The sequence below is a fragment of the Lutra lutra genome, chromosome 5 (genome assembly GCF_902655055.1).
Source record: "Lutra lutra chromosome 5, mLutLut1.2, whole genome shotgun sequence".
NCBI lineage: Eukaryota > Metazoa > Chordata > Mammalia > Carnivora > Mustelidae > Lutra > Lutra lutra.
In genome coordinates, this window is record NC_062282.1 from 52,518,428 (window position 1) to 52,546,275 (window position 27,848).

Genomic DNA, 27,848 nt, shown 5'->3' on the forward strand with positions numbered 1-27,848 from the left:
CAGATAATGAGACTTATAATGTAAAAACAAGAGCTAGAATTAGATCTACAAAAGTTGAGATGGGCAATGTTTTGAGTGTCTCTTTGGCTAGATTTATAAGATCTCATAGTTAGGTCAAACCTGTGGTAGCACAGGAATCTTTAAATATAATAAAATCAGTACTATAATAATAATAATTAATTACCGAAGTTACTGCTCATTAGATGTCTACCATGTACCAGGGAAAGTGCTATATTCTTTATCTTAATTAGCTCATTTAATCCTCAAACAACCTGATGTGGCAGATATTATTATTCCTGTTTTATCTATGAGGAAACTGAGGCTCAGATAAATTAGGTGACTTCCCTGACATAATGTAGGTATTCAGAGACTGTGAGAGGCCAGCAACAACTGGTTTCTGATACTGCCACAAGGGTAGTATTGGATTTTTGTTTTGTTTTGTTTTGTTTTTGTATCCTAGTGAACGCCTGGCACAGCCCTGTGAGCTGCTGGGAAAGTTCTAGATTCTCTAATTTACTATAGATAGCACCAAAGCTGAGACTGATGGAAAAACCAACAATATTCAAAATAAGAGCATTAACCTTATTCTCTGAGACCTGAGGCTGTCCAATCCAAGTCACCCAGAGATAGGCTGAGATAAAATCATATCAACAAATGGGGGAAAAAAGAGAAACCTTTGGGGTTTTGGCAATGTGAGCATCCTGCCAACAGATCTAGTTGAGAGAATTCCATACTCCCTTTTACACAAGTGTTTCACATGCCCCAGGTGAGGAACCTGGACATGGGGTTAAGGAGTATAAGACAATCTTACCCTTCTAAGGAGGGGAGAGAGACTATGTAGCTGATATGGTATGGTAGCTACTTTGGCTCAGAATATAAGAGATTAGCTCTCTAAAAATTCCCATTTCAAAGATACATAATACTTTCCTTGCCCCTTTTGCACTATTTTTCATTTCTGGATGGAACGTATTTTTTTTTTTAAGATTTTATTTATTTATTTGACAGAGAAAGACAACGAGAGAGGGAACACAAGCAGGGGGAGTGAGAGGGCTTCCCGCTGAACAGGGAGCCTGATGTGGGGAGGCAGATGCAAGGAGCCCAATGTAGGGCTCATCCCAGGACGTGAGCCAAAGGCAGACGTTTAATGACTGAGCCACCCAGGTACCCCTGGATGCAACATACTAAATAGCTTTGCAGTAAGCTCAATCCTAATACTCCCTCACTCAGAATCAGATTATATTATTTTCTCTGACATTAAACCAATATACTAATTGCTGACATAGAGACAAGGTAATAATGATTTATTAAAGCCACTACTATGGCCATTTGCACTTGAGAGAGATAGGGAGGAAGGGCAGTAAGGAGGGGAATGAGGAAGAGAAGAAGAAAAGTAAGGAGAAAGGTAGAGGCAAAGAGGGAGGGGAGAGGGTGAAGGAAAATACATGAATGCCTAGATTTTCCTTAACAGAAAGAAATAGTTAAATAAGGTCTAATGTCAGACATGAACTTCAGAGTTACTTGTTTAAAGGACAGGATCCTAAATTCATTTCAAGAGGCTTAATTCCTTAACTACCTACTTAAAATAGCAAGACTTGCATATCATATATTTTCAATATGACACCATATTTCATTACCATTCATTCATATTCATTCATATAGCCATGATTTGCTGTCTGGCTAAATATGAATAAGTTTCAATTTTTTGTAAGTATAGGATATTTTCTTGATTTCTACAGTAGGGATCTTCCTATTAATCTTGTCCCTACAAAATCAGTGGCTTTAAATGCTAAGCCAGCTATCAATTACCACATCAGCACAGAGCCATTATTCCTCAGTGCCTGTACGATCTTGGGCAAATCACTTTACCTCTTTGATTCTGTTGCCTTAGATGTAAAGCCTGGAATATTAATATCTGCCAATGAACTTTTAGCTAAAAATGCTCATAAAAGACAAACAGGGTCATTATATAATGATAAAGGTCATCATATAATGATAATTATATAAATTAATCACAAAGATATAATAATTGTAAACATTTATGCAACATTGGAGCACCTTAATATATAAAGAAACTATTAACTATAAGAGATAAATGGAATACAATAATAGTTGGGGACTTTAATAACCCACTCGCAACAATAGCTAGATTATCCAGACAGACATCAATAAGGAAACAGTAGATCTGAACAACATTACAGACCAAATGAACCAAAAAGACATACAGAACATTCTATCCAACAGCAACAAGATACATATTCTCTTAAGCATGCACAGAATATTTTCTAGGATAGATCATATGTTAGGCCACAAAATAAGCCTCAAAAAATTTGAGAAGACAGAAATTATATCAAGGGTCTTTCCTGATTACAAAGGTATGAAACTAGAAATCAATAACAGTAAGAAAGCTGGAAAATGCACAAATGCATGGAAATAAAAAAATCCTGAACCATCAATGATTAAAAAAAGAAATAAAAAGGGAATCCAAAAAATATTAAGACAAATGAAGCAGAAAAAATATATCAAAACTTATGGGATGAAGCAAAAGCTGTTCTGAGAGGAAAGTTTATAGATACAAACATGTATCAAGAGAAAAGAAAGATTTCAGATAAACAACCATTATATCTCAAGAAACTAAGAAAAGAACAAACTAAGCCCAAAGGTAGCAGAAAGAATGAAATAATAAAGATTAGAGCAGAAATAAATGAAATAGAAGCAAAAGCAATGAAAAAAAGAGTATAAAAGAAAAAAAACAAAATTCAGAGTTCATTCTCTAAAAAGATAAACAAGATTGATAAATCTTTAGCTAGACTAACCAAAAAAAGAGTAAACTCAAATAAATAAAATTATAGATGAAAGGGAGACATTGCAACTGATACCACAGAAATACAAAGGATCAAAGTGACTATGATGAAGAATCATATGCCAATAAATTGGACAACCTAGAAGAAAGTAATAAACTCCTAGAAACATACAATCTAGGAAGACTGATTCATGAAAAACTAGAAACTATAAACAGACCAGTAACAAGTAAGGAGATTGAATCAGTTCTTAAAAACTTCTCAACAAAGAAAAACCCAGAAACAGGTGTTCTCACTGATGAATTTTACCAAATATTTATTTATTTCCAAAAATTTAAATAAAAATTACTATCAGTCCTTCTCAGACTTTTCTAAAAAGTTGAAGAGAAAGAAATGTTCTCAAACTCATTTTACCCAGACACTAAAGTCAGATAAGAATACTGCAAGAAAATTACAGGCTAATATCCCTGTTACATATAGATACAGAATTCTCAACAAAATACTAGCAAAACAAATTCAACATCACATTACAAAAAAAAAAAAAAATCATATACCATGAGCAAGTGGGATTTGTCCCTGGGATGTAGGGATAGTTCACTATATATAGATCAATAAATGTGACACATCAAATTAATAAAATGAAAGATAAAAATCATCTCAATAGATGTAGAAAAAGCATTTGAGAAAATCTAACACCCTTTCATGATAGGAACTCTTGACAAATTTGGTATATAAGGACTGTATTTCAATATAATAAAGGTTATATATGACAAATCCATAGCTAACATCATACTCATTGGTTAATGATTAAAAGTATTTCCTCTAAGATCAGGAACAAGACAAGGGTACCCACTCTCAGTGCTCCTGTTTAGCATAGTACTGAAAGTCCTAGACAGAAAAATCAGGCAAGAAAAAGAAATAAAAGATATCCAAATTGGTAAGAAAGAAGTAAAATTATTTCTGTTTGCAAATAACATGATCTTATGTATAGAAAACCCTGAAAGACAGCCAAAAATCTGTTAGAACTAATAAACAAATTCAGTAAAGTTGCAGGATACAAAATAAACATACAAAAATCAGTTGCATTTCTATATATAAACCATGAACTCTAAAACCAAAATAAAGAAAACAATCCCATTTATAATAGCATCAAAAACAATAAAATAGTTATAAGTAAATTTAAATGAGAAGGTAAGAGATCTGTACAATGAAAAGTATGACATGGATGAGAGAAATTGAAGACATAAATAAATGGAAAGATAGCTTATGTTCACATATCAGAAGAATTAATATTATTTACATGTCTATATTACCCAAAGCCACCCATAGATTTAATGCATTCCCTATCTAAATTCCAATGTATTTTTACAGAAATAAAGCCACAAATAATCCTAATATTTGTACAGAACCACAAAAGACTTAGAATAGTTAAAGCAATCTTAAACAAGAATAATAAAGCTGGAGGCATCACACTTCCTGATTTCAAACTATACTAAAAGTTATAATGATTATTTTTTTTTAAAGATTTTATTTATTTATTTGACAGAGAGATCACAAGCAGGCAGAGAGGCAGGCAGAGAGAGAGGAGGAAGCAGGCTCCCTGCTGAGCAGAGAGCCCGATGCGGGGCTCGATCCCAGGACTCTGAGATCATGACCTGAGCCGAAGGCAGCGGCTTAACCCACTGAGCCACCCAGGCGCCCCTAAAATTTATAATGATTAAAATGGTACAGTATTGGCATAAAAACAGACACATAGACCAATGGAACAGAAATAAACTCTCACATATATGGTCAGCTCATCCTTGACAAGGAAGCCAAGAGTACTCAATGGGAAAAAAATAGTTTCTTCAGCAAATGGTGTTGGGGAAACTGGATATATACTTGCAAAAGAATTTGTATCAGGAAAATACAAATCAAAACCATAATGAGATATTACTTCACACTTTTTAGAATGGCTATTATCAAAAAGACAGGAGAACATGTGCTAGCGAGGAGGTGAAGAGGAGAGGAAGAGAGCATGAGGAAGGCTCGTGCTCAGATGGTGATGTTGTAAATTGGTACAGACCCCATGGAAAACAGGATGGAATTTTCTCAGAAAATTAAAAGTAGAACTGTCTATCAACCAGTAATCCTTCTTCTTGGTAAGTAGATGAAGGAAATGAAATCTCTATATCAAAGTGATATCTGCTCTTCCATGTTCATTGCAGAATTATTTATAATAGCCAAGACATAGAGATGACCTAAGTGTCTACTGATGAATAGATTTTTTAAAATGTGATATATGCATACAATGGAATATTCAGTCATAAAGGAAATCTTGTCATTTGTGACTAGATAAAACTTAAGTGGGTATTTTTAAAGATTTATTTATTTATTTGTGGGGGGAGGGGCAGAAAGAGAGGAAGAGAGAGAATCTCAAGCAGACTCTGTGCTCAGCATGAATCCCCATGGAGGGCTCCATCCCAGAACCCTGAGATCATGATCTGAGCCTAAACCAAGAGTCGGTAGCTCAATTGACTGAGCCACCCAGGCACCTCAAAACTTAAGGTAATTATACTAAGTGAATAAGTTAGAGAAAGACCAATAGTATATGATGTTATTTATATATGGAATCTAAAAATAAATACTAGGTCATAGAAACAGACGGTAACTTGGTGGATGCCAGGGAGAGATGGTTGAAGATGGTTAAAAGTTTACAAGTGTTAAGTTAAAAGATGAATAAGGTCTGAGTATCTACAGAATAGTGATTATAGTTAACAACTATGTATTTTATACTTGAAAGCGGCTGAGAGAGTAGATCTTTTCTCAACACACACACACAAACACATACAGGTTAATTGTGTGAGGTAATGGATGTGTTAGCTAACCCTACTATGGCAATCATTTCACCAAATATAAATTATGGCATTATACATCTTAAACTCACACAATGTTATATATATCAATTATATTTCAGTAAAAAATTTTGTTAACAGGATAACTGAATTGAAATAAGAAACATAGAAGCCCCTTTATTAAAATTTAAAGTTTCTAAAAGTCTGAAGAATTATCATGTTAATTTATAATTTAATTTAATTATTTAATTTATATAATTTAATTTAATTTAATTTAATTATAATTTAATTGCATTAAAATACCTGGGTGTTGCCTGTGCCCTTAGGCATCAGTTCTTTAAAATAAAAAGGTATTTTCTACTTACCTGAGGGGGTAAACATCTCAAATGAAATAACAACAGTGCAAGTGCTTTAACTATGTGCAAAATTATGATTATTTAAAATTCCATTCAAATTCCATCATGAAAAATTCTCTTACCATAAAAATTCAATATTAGTACATGGCAATCTACTTTAAAAAAAAATAACACCCAAATCCTTACACCAACAATTTGAAACAACCAAAGAATTTGGACTTTGAAGAACATTCTACTCTTAAATTGTATCATAAGTCATGAAAATGCAGTTATCCCAAAAATACTTACATAAAAATAATCATCAAAATCCTACAGGTCAATTTCATTCAATAGTTCCTTATTGCAAAGATCAAATGTGAAAATAATGTTGATTTAGGAACACAAATATGAAATCAAGTTCTTAAAAATGCATGTAAATTTAATTATCTCTGGAAGTTTTGTTTTGTTTTGTTTTGTTTTTTTAATGGACAGAATACCAACAATGTGCTATAAATGCTTGTATTTCCTCTTGGAGCAATGACTTAGAGTTGGACTCCTTGTCACAGCTAGAGTTCCTCATAACAGCTGAGATATCCTATCTGCACAGCAGTCAAGTTACTCATTATCTAGAATGCTGGATATAAAATCGTCAGCTTCCAATTGTTTCATGGGATGAGGTACAAAAACATTGCAAAGAACTGACAAAAAAGAGATTCAAAATCCCGTTCTATCTCAAATGACCTCTGAGTGTGACTTCCAAAAAGGAGATAGGTTATGAAATAAATCAATGTTTTCACCCACCCAATAGGGTAGGTGAAACTGAGGGTTTTAGGGGGGTGGTGGGGGGGTGGGGTGAGCCTGGTGGTGGGTATTATGGAGGGCATGTATTGAATGGAGCACTGGGTGTGGTGCATAAACAATGAATTCTGGAACACTGAAAAAAAATAAAATTTAATTTAATTAAAAAAAAAAAAAAAAAGGACACTCAAACTGTGGCCCAGAAAAGCAACAACACTGCAAAACAGGTCAGCACAGGAAAGAAAATAAACATGCACATATACACCAATCTTGTTCATCATATGGCCTTCGGCAAGAATATAAAATAAATTTTAGACACTGAAAATAGTCCCTCAGAATAAAAACTATTCCACCAATCCACACTCTGTGAATGTTTTGACTGGTCCAGAGACCACGTTGATTTTGCAATTGCAAAGAGATAACGTTTATGAGAGGCAAAAACAATTGGGACTTCCTGTGTTAGCCTACCATCACCACTTATTTTCTCAACCCTACTGCGGCCCTGTGCACTAATTCCATACTTTAAATGCCTGGAATGGCACTTGGTCTCCTTCTAAGGTCTTAGGGTCTTCCTTTTATTGCTAGATTATGTCTTCCCTTATATATCTCTCCCTGGGATTTAGAGATGAGACTAAGAGGTTGGCACATCACTGAGGAAAGATACTCTATCCCCATCCACCAGATTTACTGTGGTAGCAAGACCTTTGTAGGACCTGTGGTCTGGACATGAACAAGAATAACCTTAAAGCAGTGTTCAGTCTAGCGCATTCTTAGAAAAACTTACAGCTTTCAATTTCCAAGGTGCAGTTTTGTTCATCCAGTGGGTACCGCCTTAAGTCCATCATGCAAGCAGCTGTGGTTGTGATTCTAGAAGAGAAATAGTAACAATATATACTGTTAGCTCCTCCATGGCTGGAGTTAGAAAAATTAAATCTAATATCAAATACGGCAGAACTGGGCCTCTAGGAGACTGATTTAGCCAAAGTTCTAGCAAAAAAATGGTGTAACAGCTTTGGATAACCATTTTCCTCTATAAGCCTTGGGCTGATTTATTTAAAAAAAGAAAGAAAGAAAGACTGAACTAAATCAGTGTTTTCCCAGAGTGTGGTGCATTACCTGTTGTACCAAAGTCACCAGGGAGTGTTTGTTAAACGGGCAGTATCCATGATTCAGAATGTCTTGGTGTAGGGAGGGATGGTCCCTGGGCTCTTTATTTTATAGGCATCACAGGTGATTAAGAATATCAACATGGATAATTCCTCTTCTACTCACATTTGTTTCCTTCTCCCTCAAATCTGATCTTCATTAAATCTTGGCTTTGACTCATCATTTTTGACATTTCTATTGCGTAGTATGGTATTTTGCAACTGCTTTAATACGACACACAATCAACCTTTCATCTGTTGCCTGATTTGCTCTGTGCTGAGTAATCTGATATTCTCATGACCTATTAGAAAACATCCTCCTATGGGCTGGAAGAGTGACTTATTTAGAACACCTGACACCTTTATTATTTTATCAGAGAGATATGAATATGTCCCTTTAATGTCTTTATATTCCTCTATCAAAATTTTTCAGTAATCTTTTATTGAAGACCTACTAAAACGAGTCAAAAAGCATGTAGTCCTAAATCATTTGTTAGTTTATATTTTTTCTTCCAGTCTGCACATTTTTCCTTTCTACCTAGAACATGTGTCTTCTTGATCTTCACAAGCCTTCTCTTCTGATCCTTCAGGTCATAAATCACCTCCTCTGAGAGGCTTTTCCCAAACAGCCCACCCAAAGTAGTTGCCTTAACTAATGTTGCATCTTACCTGTTTATTGCCTTCAGACAAGTATCACAATCTGAAATTATCTTGCTTTTCTTTTTCACTTTTAAAAATTTAAATTAGTTTCAGGTATATAACATAATGAATTAACCATTACTCAGTCATAAGAAAGGAATGAATTCTTGTCATTCATGACAACATGGATGGACCTAGCAAACACTATGCTAAGTGAAATAAACCAGAGAGAGAAAGACAAATACCATATGATTTCTATGTGGAATATAATAAACAAAGCAATTGAACAAATAACAACAAAGAGAGAGAAACAAACTGATGATTGCCAAAGGGGAGGGATTAGGGGGATGGGGGAAGGGGATTAAGAAGTAAAAACTTCAGCTTCTTTCTTTGATCTTTTTTTTAAGAAACATTTCTCTCAAGCAAATGTAAGGTGTTCAGGGGCACAGGCTTCGTTCTATTTATTTTAAGGCAATCAATAATATATGTTGGATAAATAAAAACAAATTACAAAGAAGCAAGTAAGCAGTTTGTTTTATTGATTATAAATCTTTTGTTTGGAGGACTATCTTATTGCATAATTTCTCTTCTTTTTTCCAATTTATAATGTGCCTTAAGTTTTAGGGATTCTTCTTATATTTTTAACAGTAAATAAATTTTAATCCATTTGATTAACATTGTGTATATAGTACTAGAGTTTATCTTATCATCAAGCTGATTGTTTCTGCTTTCTTTTTTTTTTTTTTAAGATTTGATTTATTTACTTTACACAGAGGGAGAGAGCACAAGTAGGCACAGTGGCAGGCAGAGGGAGAGGGAGAGGGAGAAGCAGGCTCATGACCCAAGCCGAAGGCAGCTACTTAATTGACTGAGCCACACTGCCGCCCGTTTCTGCTTTTAATGGGACTTACCAAATACTTATATTTTACAAATTCTAGAAATTATATAAAAACTAACATTCACATTTAACTATTAATTATATAACATTAAATTATTTACCAGGGGCTTAAAAATGACATTTTGGCTATGAAATATCTGACTGAATTTCTCACTGGTCTTTTTCTTTCTCTCCCTCTCCCTCTTCCTGCCCCCCTTTCCTCCCTCCCTCCCTCCCTTCCTTCCTTTCTTCCTTCCTTCCTTCCTTCCTCCCTCCCTCCCTCCCTTCCTTCCTTCCTTTCTTCCTGCTATTTTTTTTTCTTTTTTAACATGTAGTTTACAGGCTGAATTGCTACTAACATACAGAAACCTGCATTATGTAGAAGAGAGATTTTTAAAGAAAATAAAATTATGTGTATCACAGTCATACCAAAACTTCCATGTTACTTTTGTAAGATAGCAGAAATAATCCCTATCTTGAGAAACTAGAGAAAATCAACTTCATCCGACAGAATGAACACAAAGGACATTAAAGGTGCAAGGGCACACATATGATAAAACAAAATAAGCAAGAGCCATGAGCAGATGCTCAACTGTGTAAGTGGGGGTGAGCTTTCAGTATATAGGTTGTGGTTTACACTTTTTGCGGATACATAGTTGCGGATGGCAACTAACATCTGTGAACTGATGCTGTAAACACGAGTGCTGTGAACAAGAAAAATAAGTTGACTGATGCTATTGCAGAAGAAATGAGTTTCTATCCATATTTAAAAAATAAAATAGATGAAAATGTTTTAGTCACAACATTTTTATTTACACCAGTGTTTTAATTTTTTAATGTCATGCTTTATAAAACAGAAAAAAATACATAGAAGTATTTTTCTCGTCAATGTTTATAAGGCATTTGTGTCTCCTATTGGGTTAAAGCAGAAACTCCTTGGACAAAGTATTCCACTTGGAGTCCTGTTCATATGGACCAGAACGAGTGAGCTGGGATGAGTCACTCAGATCCTGCCATACTTGGATGCTCCCAAACACTTGAAATAAAAACTTGTCATCCTAACCGGTTGTGAGATGATAAAAGCAAGAAGAGATCTGTAACTCACAAAATGTCCTGTAACTTTTGTTATGACCACCTGCTAATGAGAAGATGCAGAGATAACTCATTTGGTCAGTGGTTGATATGTGGAAATAAGCATATGTATATGTGTATATACATGAAGAGGTAACAAATACTCATGTACCTATATTAAAAGTAAAGCGGAACTATAAAATATGATGTAAATAACATCCAAATATATAACTCTGCAAAAAATTATGCCATATATGTATATAGAACTACATTCAACAGATTTTTTTTTTAAGATTTTATTTATTTGACAGACAGAGATCACAAGTATGCAGAGAGGCAGGCAGAGAGAGAGAGGAGGAAGCAGGCTCCCTGCTGAGCAGAGAGCCCTATGCAGGGCTCGATCCCAGGATCCTGAGATCACGACCTGAGCCGAAGGCAGAGGCTCAACCCACTGAGCCCCCCAGGCGCCCCCATTCAGCAGATTTTAATACAAGCTACAGACATGTGTAACAAACCTGCATCTTCTCCACATGATTTGTCAGATCAGGAACTACATCTGTTTTTGTCTTATTTGTATTTCAAGCACTTTGGCATGTCCCTAACCCAAGATTAAAATAGTCATAATAATAATAAAATAAAGAGAAGAAAAAAAAGAAAGCAATGGCCATAAGCATTTTCAAACTGAGAACTTTGAAACAATTCTCTATACTACTAAGTGCCTCATTTAAATTATGTAAAAAAATTCTAAAAGAACAGATTTATAGAAGAAGCTCCTCATAAATGAATCTTATTTAAAAAGCTTAATGATAAACATCAAAATCTATTCTTTGGAACTTTATGATTTATAGCAGTGCTAAGTTTCTCTAAAAATAAGTCAATACAACAAATATACTTAATGAGGTTTTCATAAACATGCCTTTCTCAATCCTGATACACATCCTTAATGGGCCTTAAATTACTCAACACTAGTACTAGGAGTCTTCAAAGTGAAGCTAGTAACTCATTATGCAGGTATTCTGATTAAATTTTAAGACCACTGTGTAGAGATAGCTTTGTCTTTAATCACAGGAAACAGTCAATGATGCCTTCAGAATGTACCTCATTCACATGCCACAAATTTTCTCTAGTTACCCGTGGAAATATGCCTTTTTGGGGATGAATACTATTGCATGATGAAAGCCACCTTTGGGGAATGTCAATATTCTGACTGGGCTATTCCAAAGGCCAGATCTTTGGAGAAATTTTTTATTCCTTAGCCATTGGGCCCTGTCAACCATAAAATACTGACAGAGTACAAGAAAATTATATATGCAACATGCCCTAAAACAGTCAGTAAAGGCACCTATAAAATCAGGAAATTCAACAGCTTTGTCAGCATTTTGCACCAAAGCCATAACAAATATTTTATGGTGTCATTGCCTGAAACTTAATGATACTACATAGCATTCTGAGATTGAATATGATCAAATATAGTTATTAAGTAATAACAAATGTCTTCACCTCTCAGCCAATAAGAGATAACTCAAAATAATAATCAATGTGACATGTTTTTGGCCCTTTCAACAGACTCTTTTATTTTTTAAGATTTATTTATTTATTTAAGAAGGGGGAGAGGGAGAGTGAGGAGGAGAGATAGAGGGAAAGGGAGAGTGAGTCTTAAGCAGACTCCATGCTGAACATGGAACCCAAAGCAGGTCTCAGTTTCACAATCCTAAGATCATGACCTGAGCTCCAACCAAGAGTCCCACACTTAACAAACTATACCACCCAGACGCCCCACAACAGACTCTTCAAGATGAGCTTCCAGCACTAGAATATATGGTCAAGCAAGTACCTTGACAGGTGAGAAGTTTGTCAGGATTTCAACCAGAGATAATAAGACAGTGACTGTGAACTTCTACTTTGATTTCTTTATCTAGATAACCACCCAATTATTCTATGCACACAAAATTCTTTTTTTCAATATCTTTGTATTTTTTTAAGAAAACAGATGTCCATATCCAACTATATTCAAAACGTGTTTTCCAATTCATAGCATGCTTTTATTTTATTTGAAATGTACATTTACTTAAAAGCCCAACCTCCTCTGATTACAAAGGATAAGGGAATCCTGTAACATGAGTAGGCATCATTACTAGAGAAAAATTACAATGTTAAAAACAATCAATGATCAAAACATATGTTTATATATATTTTTTCTGGTTGTTTAATTAAAGACTTCAGGTGGGGGTGGGAGAAGACCAATATGCTGAATTTAAGCACGAGAGTACAAACTGAAATTTTGAAAAGTTCTAAAGAGCTCATCTGAGTCACTTCCCCAAAATGTACTTGAAAAGATTTGCTTCTGTATCTCTAAGCAGACGTGATATTATTTTGGGTCTCACAACCACTTTAGCTGAGAAACTAATTTCTCACATATATTCTTGTGATATGCTCTTGCATTTTATAGAGTAGGTAAAGCATTGATACAAGACTTAAATAACTTCAGCTTTGCATTTTGCTAGTAATAAACATACCTCATATTAACTGATAACTTATTGCATTCCAGACATCATCTAGTATTGCTTACATGTATCATCTCATGTAATACCAGTGTCCTATTTTTCCCACTTTATAGATAAGAAAATTGAGGCACAGAAAGGTAGAGTGTTTATCTCTAACAGTCGCAGAGTGAGTAGTGGAGTTTCGATTTAAATTAAATCTAGGATGTTTGACTCCACAGCCCACGTACTTAACTACTGTACTATAACTAACTAGCTAGTTGACCTTGATAAAGTCAGAGCTTCTCCGGGGAACTGGCCGATTTCTGAAATCGCAAATGAGCTTGGAAATTCTGTAATCCCATGAAAATACATTGCATGTTCTGTGACCCTGTATATTTTGTAATTGTGTTTTACCCACACATTCAAATGCTGTATTTCACAGCTGTTCATTCTGTTTTAGTCAATTATGTAGATTAGCCTACCCCAGACAAGCAAAAACAGGCCTCTCCCCAAGGAGTCCCACTTAATATTCTCCCCTGATTGAAGGTCTCCCTCAGCATTTTTCTTCCAGCCTATGCTCTTGATTTACCTCCACAGAGTCCTGCTTAAATTAAAATCTCCAACACTCATGCATAATTGTTTTTAAAAGCTCTTTACAAGTCCTCATATAGAGTCACATGCGCTAGTACACTCAACTTTGTAATCACCAAAAAAAGTAAGATTGCTAGCAATCATGTTCCCATTTGATAAATCGTGCATTTGAGATTAGAGCTACTTGTACTGTTCTGCAGCTGTTTGGCCTTCTGCGACTCTTTGCTTTTCTGGAATCTTATCCTCTGTAAAGATACTGTGACCATTTTACACAGGTTTCTGCTACAAATCCTGGTGCTATTATCAAAGACATTTCCTTAAAATAACATGCCTGTAGAATCCAAACAGCAGTATTGAACAGAATCTCACTTTGCAAGTATATAAATCCCACTCAATCAAAAATATTAATCAATATGGACATACAGTCTAAGCCTTTATTCTTCTGCAGTCAGTCGTTTGTTTACCAAGATTTCCCACATTACATTCTGGATGGTCTCATCTGCAAATTGTGGCTTATTTCAGCAACAAGGATATGCTCCCTTCTTTCTAAATTATGTTTTAAAGGAAGTCTGAGTCCCTGAGAAAAAGGAATCCTTCTATTTTTTGACTCATAACCTTAGCACTAAAATTTGATTTCAGATCAATGTAAGGGATTTAACTGAACCAGAACCACTTACCAACTAGAAAGACATAGAGCTGGGACTCAGATGATCTCAACAGTGATTTTGTTTTGTTTTTGAAATTTAAAACGTTAGCCAGAAACTTTTTGTTGCATTCGTCAAAATACATTTAAAATGTTTAATTTTGATTTTTAACACATCTAGAATCATACCATTTCAGAATAAATTAATCAGTTTTATTCTAGTCTTTTATTTGTTTATTTGTTTCAAGAAAGTAAGTAGTTCACAGATGCTGATTTATAGCTAGCCAGTGTCAGGCCGGGGTTACAACCTCACTTGGGTCTATTGCCATTTCTTCCAAACCCTTCCAGTACTATTTTATAATATAAACTACACATGTTGGATGTCTTCTTTTGCCTCTCCAGCTCCACCCTCCACCCTTCATCACCATATTTTGTGGCCTTACAGACTAGAATGTTTGGATTTCATAAACTGTCTCCCTGATTCTCTGGCTTCAGGTTGGATTTGGCCACTGGGGACCAGACCAGGAGTTTAGAGAAGGAAGGAGAGTGAGACCAGGGGAACTCTCTCCTAGGGTCCATTCCTGTGGAACTTGTGTCCAGGTTCCCCTGGCCCTGCCTTGTTCTCCCTCTTCATGCCTGGCATGCCAGGGAATGGATGGGCAATCCATTGATCCTATGTTGGGGATGGGAGAGCACTGTTCTCTTTATAAACTTCCCTTTTAATACATTGTCTTCAAATTATCCCATTTTCAGAGTGCTCTCTGTTTCCTGTTGGGCCCTTGACTGACAAACTATATTGTAGAAATGTACTTAAAATCTGAGGTTTTTTGAGTTAGACTGTCAAAAAAATTAGAAGCATTTCATTCCTGGGTCCTTTGTCTTGGGATTTTAGGGATGAGGGAATGAAGCTTCCTTCTACCTTAAATGAACTTCCCCTCTTGTATGACTACAGTCTCAGTTCATCACACCTAGGAAGCATTCTCCCTCCACCTTAGTTAAAGTAGCCCTAACTCCCCAACCCATTGGCCACTGCCATATTTCATTTTACTTCTTTATTTCATTATACTTGTCATTATCTGAAATTATCCTGTGTATGCATTTGTTTGTTCATTACTTTCTGTCTCCCTAGGAAACTCAGGGTCTATCTGAAGCTGGGTTTTCCAGGAGACCCTAAAGGAGACTTATCAAGCATCATCACCTATGAAAGAAAGGGAGAAGAGGCAGGACTGGACACAAAAAGTGTCAGCACAGGATTCAGGCCCTACGGCATGGAAGTTCCGGAGGGAATATTGCCATCAGAGTACCTATATGAGCCTGACAAGGCCTTTAAACCATCTTCCTCCCCACCACTGCAACACACACACACACACACACACACACACACAAACACACACACTTCTTCCTTAAGCAACTGGTATCCAACATCTGAGGAAAAGACATACCATATGAAAAGCTCAGAGAAACACTTTTTTGTAGCAGATCCAGCTTTTAGCATGCCATCACAACATATTTTCCCTGCAGTACATAGTTGCAACTGTGATAACCTTAACCAGTAAAGTAAGATAGGATTTACTACAGTAACAATAACAAAACTGCTGTTATGTTTCAAACATGAAAAATGAATTACAAAAATCTGCCTCCTGCCACATACTGGCAACTCACCTTGTACTTCCAATTCCAATAAAATCCACAAACACTGCAGTCTCTGGCCGTTCTGCCACTCTGATCTCCAATGGTAAAGATTTCCAACTAAATGACAGTTTTTCTATTTAAGAGTTAAGTCTTTTACATAAAATAGGCACCAGATGTGTGGAAACAATGCTTAACACCATTAGAAACCACAAATTTGTAGAAATACAAATTAAGCCATGATTAGTATTGCTTATCTAATCAGCAAAAATGTAAAGGAATTATAATATTCAGTTTTATAGATTCGGCAGGGAATCTTATGCTGGTGGTAGAACTCACGCTGGTGGTAGAACTCAATGTAAATCAGTACAAACTTTCTGGGTGGTAATTTGACAACACTAATCAAAACCCCCAAAATAAGCAACCTTTTTTCTTGAAATTACACTTTAAGAAATTATTGTGAAAATGAAATCATGTAAAACTATATACAAAGATGTTAAGTATGACTTTAAACTGGGAAAAAATGGAAAATTTTATACCTATAAATAATAACTTATAAGGATAATTAAATGCATTTTGATTTAGTAATATGATTCAATAAAAAGCACTTTGAGAAGAATGTGGACATAGAAAAGTGCTCTTAATTTTTTTTCAGAGAAAAAGAAAACATTAGAAAGCAGTTAAGTGCAATCTCATTTACTTAAGGAGGTATATTGGTGCACAATTAAATGGCTAAAAGTATACTAAAATAAATAGCGGAAATGTAGTTGGGTTTTGTTGTCTTATATTTTCTGTGGTTTCACCATTTTTCTGATGAATTTATGGTTGCTTTACTCTGAAAAATGTTAAGGTAATTTTTCCTGTCTGCTGTAGTCTTGACCAAGACTATTCATTATTACTCACTTTATTTGCAGCAGCATTTGTTCTGTATTGTGGATGTTTGATAATGTTCAGGATACTTAGATTCCATGGGTTGGAAATGTTGGTCAGCATGTTAATTGTGTCAAATGTAGGTGCTTCAATAAATTTCCTATGCCATTAAAATGTTGGCAGGAATTTCATCATTTGATTATAAATTCTCAAGGTAGAAAGGATGATTAAATGATGTACAGATATACAAATAGCTTTCTGATGAGTGAATTCCTCTCATTAGACCGCTATAATTATTGTTCTAACTTAAGCCTCTCCAGTGACTTGGAACTCACTCTTTCTAAAAGGACCCTATTCCATCTTTGAAAAGCTATGATTACCAGAAAGTTTTTCTATATTTAACAGAAGTTTCAATTTCTTTAACTATAAATTATTTCTCTATATACTTTGCAGTATTTTGTATAGGGAGTGTTTTTATTTTACTTAGTGATTCACTAAAGTTTTTGATGTTATTTTGTCATCAAAGCTAGAAATCATTTACATTCTTGTTTCTTAAATTGCTTATGTCTAGACAGTCCCTCTCCATCCTAGGATGAGATAAAGATTTTTTCTATATTTCTGTTTCACAGTTTCAAATTTTATAGTAATTCTTAAATACATTTGGAATTGTTACTGATATACTGTATGCAATGAGGACATACTTAAGATTTTTCATGGAAAGAACGGGCTATGATTTTTTGACTAGCAAATTGTCATTTTTTAAATGTCATAAGTGGTGAAAATATGGATAAAGTGGAATTCTCATAATTGCTGATAAAAATGTAAATTGATTCAAACTTTATAAAGGACAGTTTGGTTATCAGAACCTTTTACATACTGGCCAGTAGTTTTGCTTTTTGGAAATTTATTGAGGAAAACAGGGAAGAGGACAAAGAAGCATGTACAAGGATATTCATCCTTGCATGACACATCATTGTAAGGCAAGGAGAACACAGCAGCTGGTAAACTGATGGTATAAGACTCTCATACACTTGAACACAGAGATCAAGAATAAGCACTTTGGAAATGACCAAGGAGTCTTGAGCTCAGGTCTTGATTCTGTCTTTTGTTGTGTTTCCTTGAGCCAACATATGAGGAGGAACTTCTACAATGCAAAAGGTCCTTCTGAATCTGGTAAATTATTTATTCAGAATTCTGTGGAAGCATGACCCTGAGAATCTCACCAAAAAGCAATTAAGACTTACTTTTTTTTTTTTAAGATTTTATTTATTTATTTCACAGAGAGAGATCACAAGTAGGCAGAGAGGCAGGCAGAGAGAGAGAGAGAGAGAGGAGGAAGCAGGCTCCCTGCTGAGCAGAGAGCCCGATGCGGGGCTCAATCCCAGGACCCTGGGATCATGACTTGAGCCGAAGGCAGAGGCTTAACCCACTGAGCTGCCCAGGTGCCCAAGACTAACTTTCTTTTGACTTATGGAAATCATTTTATTTATCCAGAGGTGTTTAGTTACTTAGGACGGAGTTTTGAAGTGAGAGTGCGGGTAACAAAAGCAGGTCACAGCAACTACGGACTGAAACTCAGAGAGCCCCACACAAGTAAAGACTGATTAAAACAAAACAAAAACAAACTGAAACTCAGAGAGCCCCACACAAGTAAAGACTGATTAAAACAAAACAGAAAAGGTGCGCCTTGGTGGCTCAGTTAGTTAAGCATCTCACTTCACCTCAGGTCATGATCTCAGGGTCCAGGGACCCAGCCCAGCATCAGGCTCCCTGCTCAGGGAGGAGACTGCTTGTCTCTCCCTCTGTCTTCTGTCCCTCCAACCCTGCTGGGGTGCTTGCATCCTTCTCTGTTTCTCTCTCAAATAAATAAAATCTTTAAATTAAAAAAAAAAATTAGAGGCTAAATTGGAAAAATGTGTATTTGAAAAATTCCTACTAAAACACATCTATAATGTAGAGTTATTTGAAGACACAGAGGAAAAGAAAAAAAACATCGCCTTATACCCAAATGATGGCCCACTTTCTTAAGAAGTTTAGTTGACAAAGTAAACAGTTAAAGCAGAATGAAGTGGTTCATAATTTTTAAAATGGGGCCACTTTAAAGGAGCCTTTTATTTTTTTTTATTTTTTAAAAGATTTTATTTATTTATTTGACAGAGAGATCACAAGTAAGCGGAGAGGTAGGCAGGGAGAGAGAGAGGAGGAAGCAGGCTCCCCTCTGAGCAGAGAGCAGGATGGATGCGGGGCTATATCCCAGGACCCTGGGATCATGACCTGAGCTGAAGGCAGAGGCTTTAACCCACTGAGCCACCCAGGCGCCCCTAAAGGAGCCTTTTAGAGAAACAGAAAAGGCTCACAAAGAAAAAAAAAAACATAAACACATTAAAATGACAATTTACAATAGAAATTACTCAAATATTATTATAACACATTGCAAAAAACCAAGCATGAAAATAAGCACATCCAATTCTGGGGTGAAAAATGAAAACCAATAACAGAAGTTATCATAAGGGAAAAGGTGTGTACCACTGTGTTTATATGGACAATTTCATTTCACCAAAACTGGGAGAGGGAAACAGAGCTGGAAGAATGAGACAATGGACAACAAAGTTAAAGAATGCCTGCAGTGTCAGTGTTTTGCCTAAATGCTGCATTGGTCTCTCCGTCTCTCTATCTGTTTTTCTCTCTCTAGGAAGAAGAAAAAGAATATGACAAAATGGCTTCATAATTCAGCAAAATGTTACTGGGTATTAAAACCTGAAAATTAATTGTTTAGCAAATGGCTGGATGGGTTCTGCTGTTCCAGATGGAGAAGAAAGAGTGGCCTGATGGATATAGTAACAGCCTCTATTTCTATGGAGGACTCAAGGGAGTGATGATCTGCTGTTCACATTTTCTCCTATGGACCAAATGGAAGTTATGGTCATAAATTCTATCATGAAGGATGTGGAAGATTTAGGTTAAACAGAAAGATGACTTGGCTGGTCATGAGGGCTGTAAAATAATGAAATGGCTCCCCAGGGTAGATGGTAGATTTCCCTTTCTGAAGATGATGTGTAAAGAATAGGCTCATCTGTCAGTTGATGAAGGCAGGGGGCTAACCATGGCACAAGGAGAGTTTCAGTGATGGGCTGTACTTTCTGGTTCACTAAAGCAGCATCTATCTTTAATTTTCAGCTACCAAAACAAATGCCCCAATTCTTTGCAGCCTCAGCACACCTTTGCTAATTTGGCTTGTAATGGATTTTAGCTTAATAAAACAGACAATAACTTGAGGACTCCCTAAATGTAATTAAATAACTAAAGAGTTGTAATACAGCCTATAAACATTGAAAGTATTTCAAGGCATGCTTGATGACAACAAGGGCTAGGTAAAGATCTATTCCTGTCAAGTAATTATTAGCAAAATCATTCAAGACTATCCTTATAGCCCTGGGATGCAACATTATATGTTGGTCATAATTTTTATGCTCGGTGTTCACACTAGTTAAGGCATTTGTGGTGATGTAATACTACAATGTTGCTAATGAGTAATTATTTCTATAAGTGATTAAGATGTATCACTGTGACATAACCAATTTTATATTTGCTATCTCAATGGATTTCTTGTCTTCCCCCATCCCAGCCCCCACCCCAAAGCTCATTCAACTGTTTTTTCTTGATAGGAAAAAAATAGTCTAATAATTGCCAAATCCACACCATTCCTGAGAGAAATACAATGCAAGAAACTAATTTCTATCAATTCTTAACCTACCATTAGGTAGCAAAGAGAGTATAAGGACTTTGAGCTGGGTATGTATTAATTTAAAAACCTAAACCTAAAATTTGCAAGTTGATTATAATTTGGTAAATGAGTTTGAGAAAGATTTAAGCTCCTGAATTATAATATACCTGAGTGACAATAAAGAATTGATCAATATTAATATCCATAGTGAGTCTACATTTTTGCATGATGCTTGTTAAGAACTGGAGAAAGTATTTTATAAAATTACTAAGATATGGTCTTTGGCCTTAAGACCTTAAAATCAGAGCTCAGATACAAGATCTAGGAAGAAAGTGGTCTAAGAGGATATTAACTATATAACCTTGGATTAATTATTTAACCTCTTTGAGTCTCAATAATAATAATATTAGCATGTCAACAATAAGGGCATCTACCTTTTAGTATGGATATAAAAACTTAAACAATACATAGAAATTGTTTAGCATGGTATAAGCATTCCTACAAACTTTAGCTATAAATATAATTATATTTATTTTTACTTATATTTATTATTGTTAAGACATATGTGTTAATTATGAATAATTTGTATTATAAGATCTCCAGTAAGGAAGATGATTGGAAACTGAAGCATCCACTGCAGAGAAAATGAACTATCAGCTAGGTGACAGAGAATAGATAAGATTTTGTTAAACAGAACGTAGGTAGGAGGATTTTCTCATCAGCTTTGCACAGGGTGAGCACATGCTCAGAGTCAGGACATAGGGGTAAAATGGGTAAAGAAATTTGCATGGTAAGCAAATATGTTGAGATTCATACCTGTTTGAGGGGCTGGATGTAGTGGTTGACCTTATATTCCAGGCAACTTGGTTTATATTTTTATCCACTGAAAATTACAGAACATGGTATAATATAGTTTGAAACAAAGTGGTAAAATTATGAGATACTTAAATCTGATTGATGAGTCACATACTCAGACATCAAAGGGTCCAGTTTATGGCCTTTGTAGTATGTGGAGTAGGCTCAACGTAAGACAACTGGGAATGGTGAGGACTGGGGTGAACCAGAGAAAACATACCTTGTCTCAACAAAGTATTTCTCAGCTCTAGCTGAATGCTGCTATGTGGGAAATAAGGTCCAATGTCTCCAATCATTGGATTTTTAAATAACTAATTAGAAAATATAAATTTTTAAAATGAGATGTCCTAATTTTTTAAAATGTTGTGTTGGTCAAATAAAACACCTCCATGAATTGGATACGTCTTGAGCGCCGATAGTAGGCATCTCTTGATATAATCTGTAATTTTACAAATGAAGAAAGCAAGTCTCTGAGACCTTAAGTGAATCACCTGAATTGACACAGAGTGAGTTAGAGGCACCACTGGGATCTGAACCAATGGTAATTTTATCCAAAGGTAAACTAACACTCACTGGGGGCTAGGCTTTATCCCAGTCAGCATGGAACCGTGTGGGCACATGCCCGGAGCCAGGACATCTTGGAAGTTTCAGTGCAATGTCCATTGTACTAATACATGACTTTAAGTTCCAGATTATTTTTCATTAGAGTCTGAAAGTAAACAATGTAGCACATGAACAGAGGTCAAAATAAAATTTAAAAAAAACAAGTGTAAGCATTGGTTCTCTTTTCTTGGTGTTAGTGTAATAGAGAGGAAAGAGCATGTCCAGGGGAGTCACATGGTCCTGTGTTTACCATTTCCCAGTAATGTCACTTGAGGAAGTTAGTTTGCTTGTTTTTATAATGGAAATAATGATGCCTGCCATGTAGGGTTGCTGGAACTCAATAACTTGATGGCATGTTATCACATTTGAGTGATCATGTCATAAAACTTAGTTTTCAAATATTGATTTAAGGAAGTCAAGGAAAGAATGAATGATTTAAGAATCAGGAAAGCATGTTCTGATGTAAGCATTTATAGTCAAGTTCCCTAGGAAGTGTAATTTAAAACTCAGCGATAATAAATAAATAAATAAATAAATAAATAATAAAAAAAATAAAACTCAGCGATGATAACAACTAATTAAATTACTAACAAACGGCTCTGTCATTCATATAATCTAGATCAGTGAAAACTTCAGACATTGTTAAAGCGGAAATAAAGATGGGTTACACATAGTATTGTTATTAAGATTAGTTGCTTTTACTTGTGATCTCTGTCAAATAAATAAATAAAATCCTTTAAAAAATTAAGATTAGTTGCTTTTATAATATACTATAAGATAGAAGAATTGTGAGTTAAAGCCAATTTTCACAGTTAAAGAAATGAGCCGAGTTACTGTAAATCTTCAAGAAAATTGATGAGTTGGGGCCATAAGCAAGCCTTGTAACAGAACAGACTTCTGTATTTACAAATGTGACTCCAAAACACAGAACTAGCATTTTTGGAAAAGAGGTGGGATAATATTTGGCATCAGTCTTGGATTTCGAGCTGGACCTGGTATTTCCAGCTCTGTGACACAGGAGATATTACTAATCCTTCTCACAGCTTGCTTTTCTATAACTTGTGGATAAAAAATGTCCATTTTATAGCAGTGCTATGAGAAATCAAACAAATAATGTCTATGAAGCACTTAGAGCAATTACTTGCAAATCCTCAGCGTTAGGTAGAGGGTAACTGCTCCTATCATCATTATTATAATCTATTTTAAGACACGGGGGGAGTAGAATTTTTTTAAAGATTTTATTAATTTATTTGAGAGAGAGAAGGTGTTGGGAGCAGGTGAAGGAGAGGGAGAGAATCCCAAGCCAACTCTGCACTGAGTATAGAGCCCAATTCGGGGCTTGATCTCACAATACTGAGATTATGACCTGAGCTGAAACCAAGAGTTTGAGGCTTAACTGACTAAGCCACCCAAGCACCCCTAGAATATTTTTTTAAAAAGAAAAAGAAAGGAGTAGTTAAAAATACTATTGCAAAAAAAATACTACAGTTAATGCTTTGAACACATGGATAACATGATGAATTTTTTATTTTAAAAGTAATATGATTTATGTCAAATCTAGAATGGCAAATTCATATTTATGCCTTTGAGTTCCATAATTGACAGGAATACACTATCAAATAGCAGCTTCTGTGACACTGGAAACACAGTATGTATACCTTTTATGTTGTCCTAACAATCAGTAAAATATTCCACAAAAACTATGTAAGGAAAGCACTTGTTAAAGACTAGTTTCCAGATTTCCTCTGCATGATTTTTAAACTTCTTTCTCTAATAATGGCTTTTTAAAAATAATTTTTTAAAGATTTTGTTTATTTGCCTTATAGATAGAGAGAGCACACGCATGTAAGCAGAGTGGGGAGCAGAGGAAGAGGGGGAGGGAGAGAGAGACAATCTCCAGCAGATTCTATGCTGAGCACAGAGCCCAACATGGGGCTCAATCCCACAACCGTGAGATCAGGACCAGAGCCAAAACTAAGAGTCAGATTCCCAACCAACCAACTGAGCCACCCAGGCACCCCTCTAATAATGGCTTTTTTAAGGAAGAAACACAAAGTGGTAAGAAATACAGCACTTCCATCTTTAGGTTTATGTAAAAATAAATATCTAAGATTAGTTAATTTCTTTAGGTGATTGTTCAATCATTTTTCTCATTCTGGAAAATACTGTTTTATATTTAAAGCATAATTAATGTAATCTTTGATTTCCATAGATACTGAAATGATACCATTTATAGGAATAGTGTTCATTAAATACAAAATGTTAACTAAAGATTTTGGGAGTGTTTTATCCCATCTGAGGAACAAGGCCAGGTGCATATATGAAGTGGAACACCACTTATTTCAATTGGTTAGCATATAGCTTTAAAATGTGAATTAAAAGGCCTTTAATGAAGACATGCATTTTCCAGTTTCTCTAAGGACCCATCTTTCCAGATTCTCTTCAGTTGGTAATGCACCGAGGCCCAGTGGATGTTTGACTCCGTGACACTGGCTTCAAGATACATTCATACCTCCGAGATAATGTAAGTTTGTTTCCAGACCACCGCAATAAAGCAAAAATCACAATAAAGTAATTCAAATGAATTTTTTGGTTTCCCAGTAATATAAAAGTTATGTTTATACTACAGTCTATAAAGTCTATAATCTATTATAGTTTATTAAGTATGTAGTACATTATGTCTAAAAAATGATGTACACACTTTAAAGCAATTTATTGCTAAAAATGATAACCATTATCCGAGCTTTCAGCAGTTTATAATTCTTTTGCTAGTGGAAGGTCTTTCCTCTATGTTGATGGCTACTGACTTATCAGGGTGATAGTTGGAGAAGGATGGGGATGCTTGTGTCAATTTCTTAAAATAAGACAATGAAGTTGGCTACATTGATTGACTCTTCCCTTCACAAATGATTTCTCTGTGGGGCACTTGGGTGGCTCAGTTGGTTAAGAGGCTGTCTTCAACTCAGGTCATGATCCCAAGGGTCCTGGGATCAAGTCCTGCATCTGGCTCCCTGCTCAGTGAGGACCTTGCTTCTCTCTCTGCCTGCCGCTCCCCCTGCTTGTGTGCTCTCTCTCTCTCTCTTTCTCTCTGTAAAATAAATGAATAAAATCTTTAAAAACACAACAACAAAAACCCACAAATGCTTTTTCTGTAGCATGCAATGCTATTTGATAGCTTTTTACTCACAGTAGAACTTCGTTCAAAATAGGTGTCAGGGGCTGCCTGGGTGGCTCAGTGGGTTAAGCCTCTGCCTTCAGCTCAGATCATGATCTCAGGGTTCTGGGATCAAGTCCTGCATCGGGCTCTCTGCTAGGCAGGGAGCCTGCTTCCTCCTCCCTCTCTCTCTCTCTCTCTGCTTGCCTCTCTGCCTACTTGTGATCTCTCTCTGTCAAATAAATAAAATCTTAAAAAAAAAAAAGGTGTCAGTCCTCTCAATCCCTGCTCTGTCAACTAAGTTGACATAATGTTCTAAATCCTTTGCTGTTACTTTGACAATCTTCACAGCATTTTCATCAGGAGCAAAAGTCATCTCAAGAAACACTTTCTTTGCTCATCCATGAGAAGCACCTCCTCACCCGTTCAAGTTTTCTCACGAGAGTACAGCAATTCAGTCCCATCCTCAGGCTCCACTTCTCACTCTAGTTCTCTTGCTGTTTCTACCACATCTGCAGTTACTTCCTCCACTTAAGTCATGAACCCCCCACAGCCATCCACCAGGGTTGAAATCCACTTCTTTCAGACTCCTGTTCATGCTGATAGTTTGACCTCTTTCCATGAATCACAGGTGTTCTTAAAGGCATCTAGAATGGTGAATCCTTGCCAGAGGTTTTCAATTTACTTTGGCCAGATCTATCAGAGGAATCACTATCTATGGCAACTAGGAAATCTATGAAATCTATGAGGACTATGAAATTTATGGCCTTAGTAAGTGTATTTCTTAAATAACAAAACTTGAAAGTCACAATTACTCCTTGATCCATGAGCTTCAGAACGGATGTTGTGTTAGCGGGCACGCAAAAAACATTAATCACGCTGTACATCTCCATCAGAGCTCTTGGGTGGTCGGGTGCGTTATCAATAAGCAGTGATATTTTGAAAGGAATCTTTTTTTTTTCCAAGCAGTCATTCTCAACAGTGGACTATCAATAGAAGTGCTGTCATCTAGGCTTTGTTGCCCCATTTATAGAACACAGGCAGAATAGATTTAGCATAATTCTTAAAGGCCCTTGGATTTTCCAAATGGTAAATGAGCATTGGCTTCCACTTAGAGTCACCAGCTGTATTAGTCCCTAACAGGAGAGTCAGCCTATCCTTTGAACCCGTGAAGCCAGGCATTGACTTCACCTCTCTAGCTACAAAAGTCTTAGAAGGTGTTTTCTTTCAATGGAAGTCTGTTTTGTCCATATTGGATATCTGTTGCTTAGTGCAGTCACCTTTATTAGTTAGCTTAGCTAGATCTTCTTGGGCGCCTGGGTGGCTCAGTGGGTTAAGCCTCTGCCTTCGGCTCAGGTCATGATCTCAGGGTCCTGGGATCGAGGCCCGCATTGGGCTCTCTGCTCAGCGGGGAGCCTGCTTTCTCCTCTCTCTCTATGTCTGCCTCTCTGCCTACTTGTGATCTCTCTCTCTCTGTGTTTCAAATAAATAAATAAAATCTTTATTAAAAAAAAAAAGCTTAGCTAGATCTTCTAAATAACTTGTGGCAGCTTCTACATCAGTCCTTGCTGCTTCATCTTGCACTTTTTTTTAAAGGTTTTATTTATTATTTATTTATTTATTTATTTATTTATCAGGGAGAGAGAGAGAGAGAGAGAGAAAGCACACAAGCAGGCAAAGTGGCAGGCAGAGAAAGAGAGAGAATCAGGCTCCCCGCAGAGCAAGGAGCCTGATGCAGGACTCAATCCCAGGACCCTGGGATCATGACCTGAGCCAAAGGCAGTGGCTCAACTGACTGAGCCACCCAGGAGTCCCACCTTGTACTTTTCTGTTAAGCAGAAGGCTTCTTAAACCTCATGAACCGACCTCTACAAATTTCAAACTTTTCTTCTGCAGCTTCTTCACCTTTCTCAACCTTCATATATATTTTTTTTAAGATTTTATTTATTTATTTGACAGAAAGATATACAGTGAGAGAGGGAACACAAGTAGGGGGAGTGGGAGAGAGAGAAGTAGGCTTTCAGCCAAGCAGGGAGCCCGATGCGGGCCTGATCCCAAGACCGGGGATCACGACCTGACCCGAAGGCAGACACTTAACGACTGAGCCAACCAGATACCCTGCAACCTTCATATATTGAAGAGAGTTAGGGCCCTGGTCTGAGTTAGGCTTTGGCTTAGGGAATGTTGTGGCTGATGTGATCTTCTGTTCAGATATGAACAGATATGTTCAGATATGAGCAAGAAGACTGTTTTGCTTTCTTATCATTAATGTGTTCACCAGAGTAGCCTTTTAATTTCCCTCAAGAACTGTTCCTTTGCTTTCACAGTGTGGGTAGCTGGCAAAAGAGACCAAGTTACCCTCCTATCTAGGGTTTTGACATGCCTTCCTCACTGTGCTAAGTCATGTCTAGTTTTTTATTTAATGTGAGAGACAGATGTGTGAGTCTTCCTTTCACTTACACTAAGAGGCCATTGTAGGATTATTAACTGGCTTCATTTTAACACTATTGTGTCTCAAGAAATATGGGGGCTTGAGGAGAGGGAAAGAGATGAGAGGAATGGTCACATGATAGAGCAGTCTGAGGACACGCAACATTTTTCACTTTTTTTCAACATTTTTCACAAACCCATAAGGTTTGCCATCTTATGGGGTACAGTTTGTCAGGACCCAAAACAAAATAGTAGCACTAAAGATCACTGAACACAGATCACTGTAACAAATATAATAATAATGAAAAAATTTGAAATACTGTGAGAATTACCAAAAGGTGACACAGAGACATGAGGTAAGCAAATGCT

At 36.1% G+C, this 27,848-nt stretch overlaps 1 protein-coding gene across 3 annotated transcripts in view; it reads right to left on the bottom strand.

Moving 5' to 3' along the window:
• Nucleotides 1–27,848, bottom strand: part of GABRB2 (gamma-aminobutyric acid type A receptor subunit beta2) — a 250,909-nt gene that overhangs the window by 114,833 nt on the left and 108,228 nt on the right. For all 3 annotated transcript variants that reach the window (XM_047731275.1, XM_047731277.1, XM_047731276.1), the window contains one exon: nt 7,550–7,632. In XM_047731275.1, the coding sequence (XP_047587231.1) occupies nt 7,550–7,632 (83 nt within the window). The remainder of the gene's footprint in view (nt 1–7,549; nt 7,633–27,848) is intronic.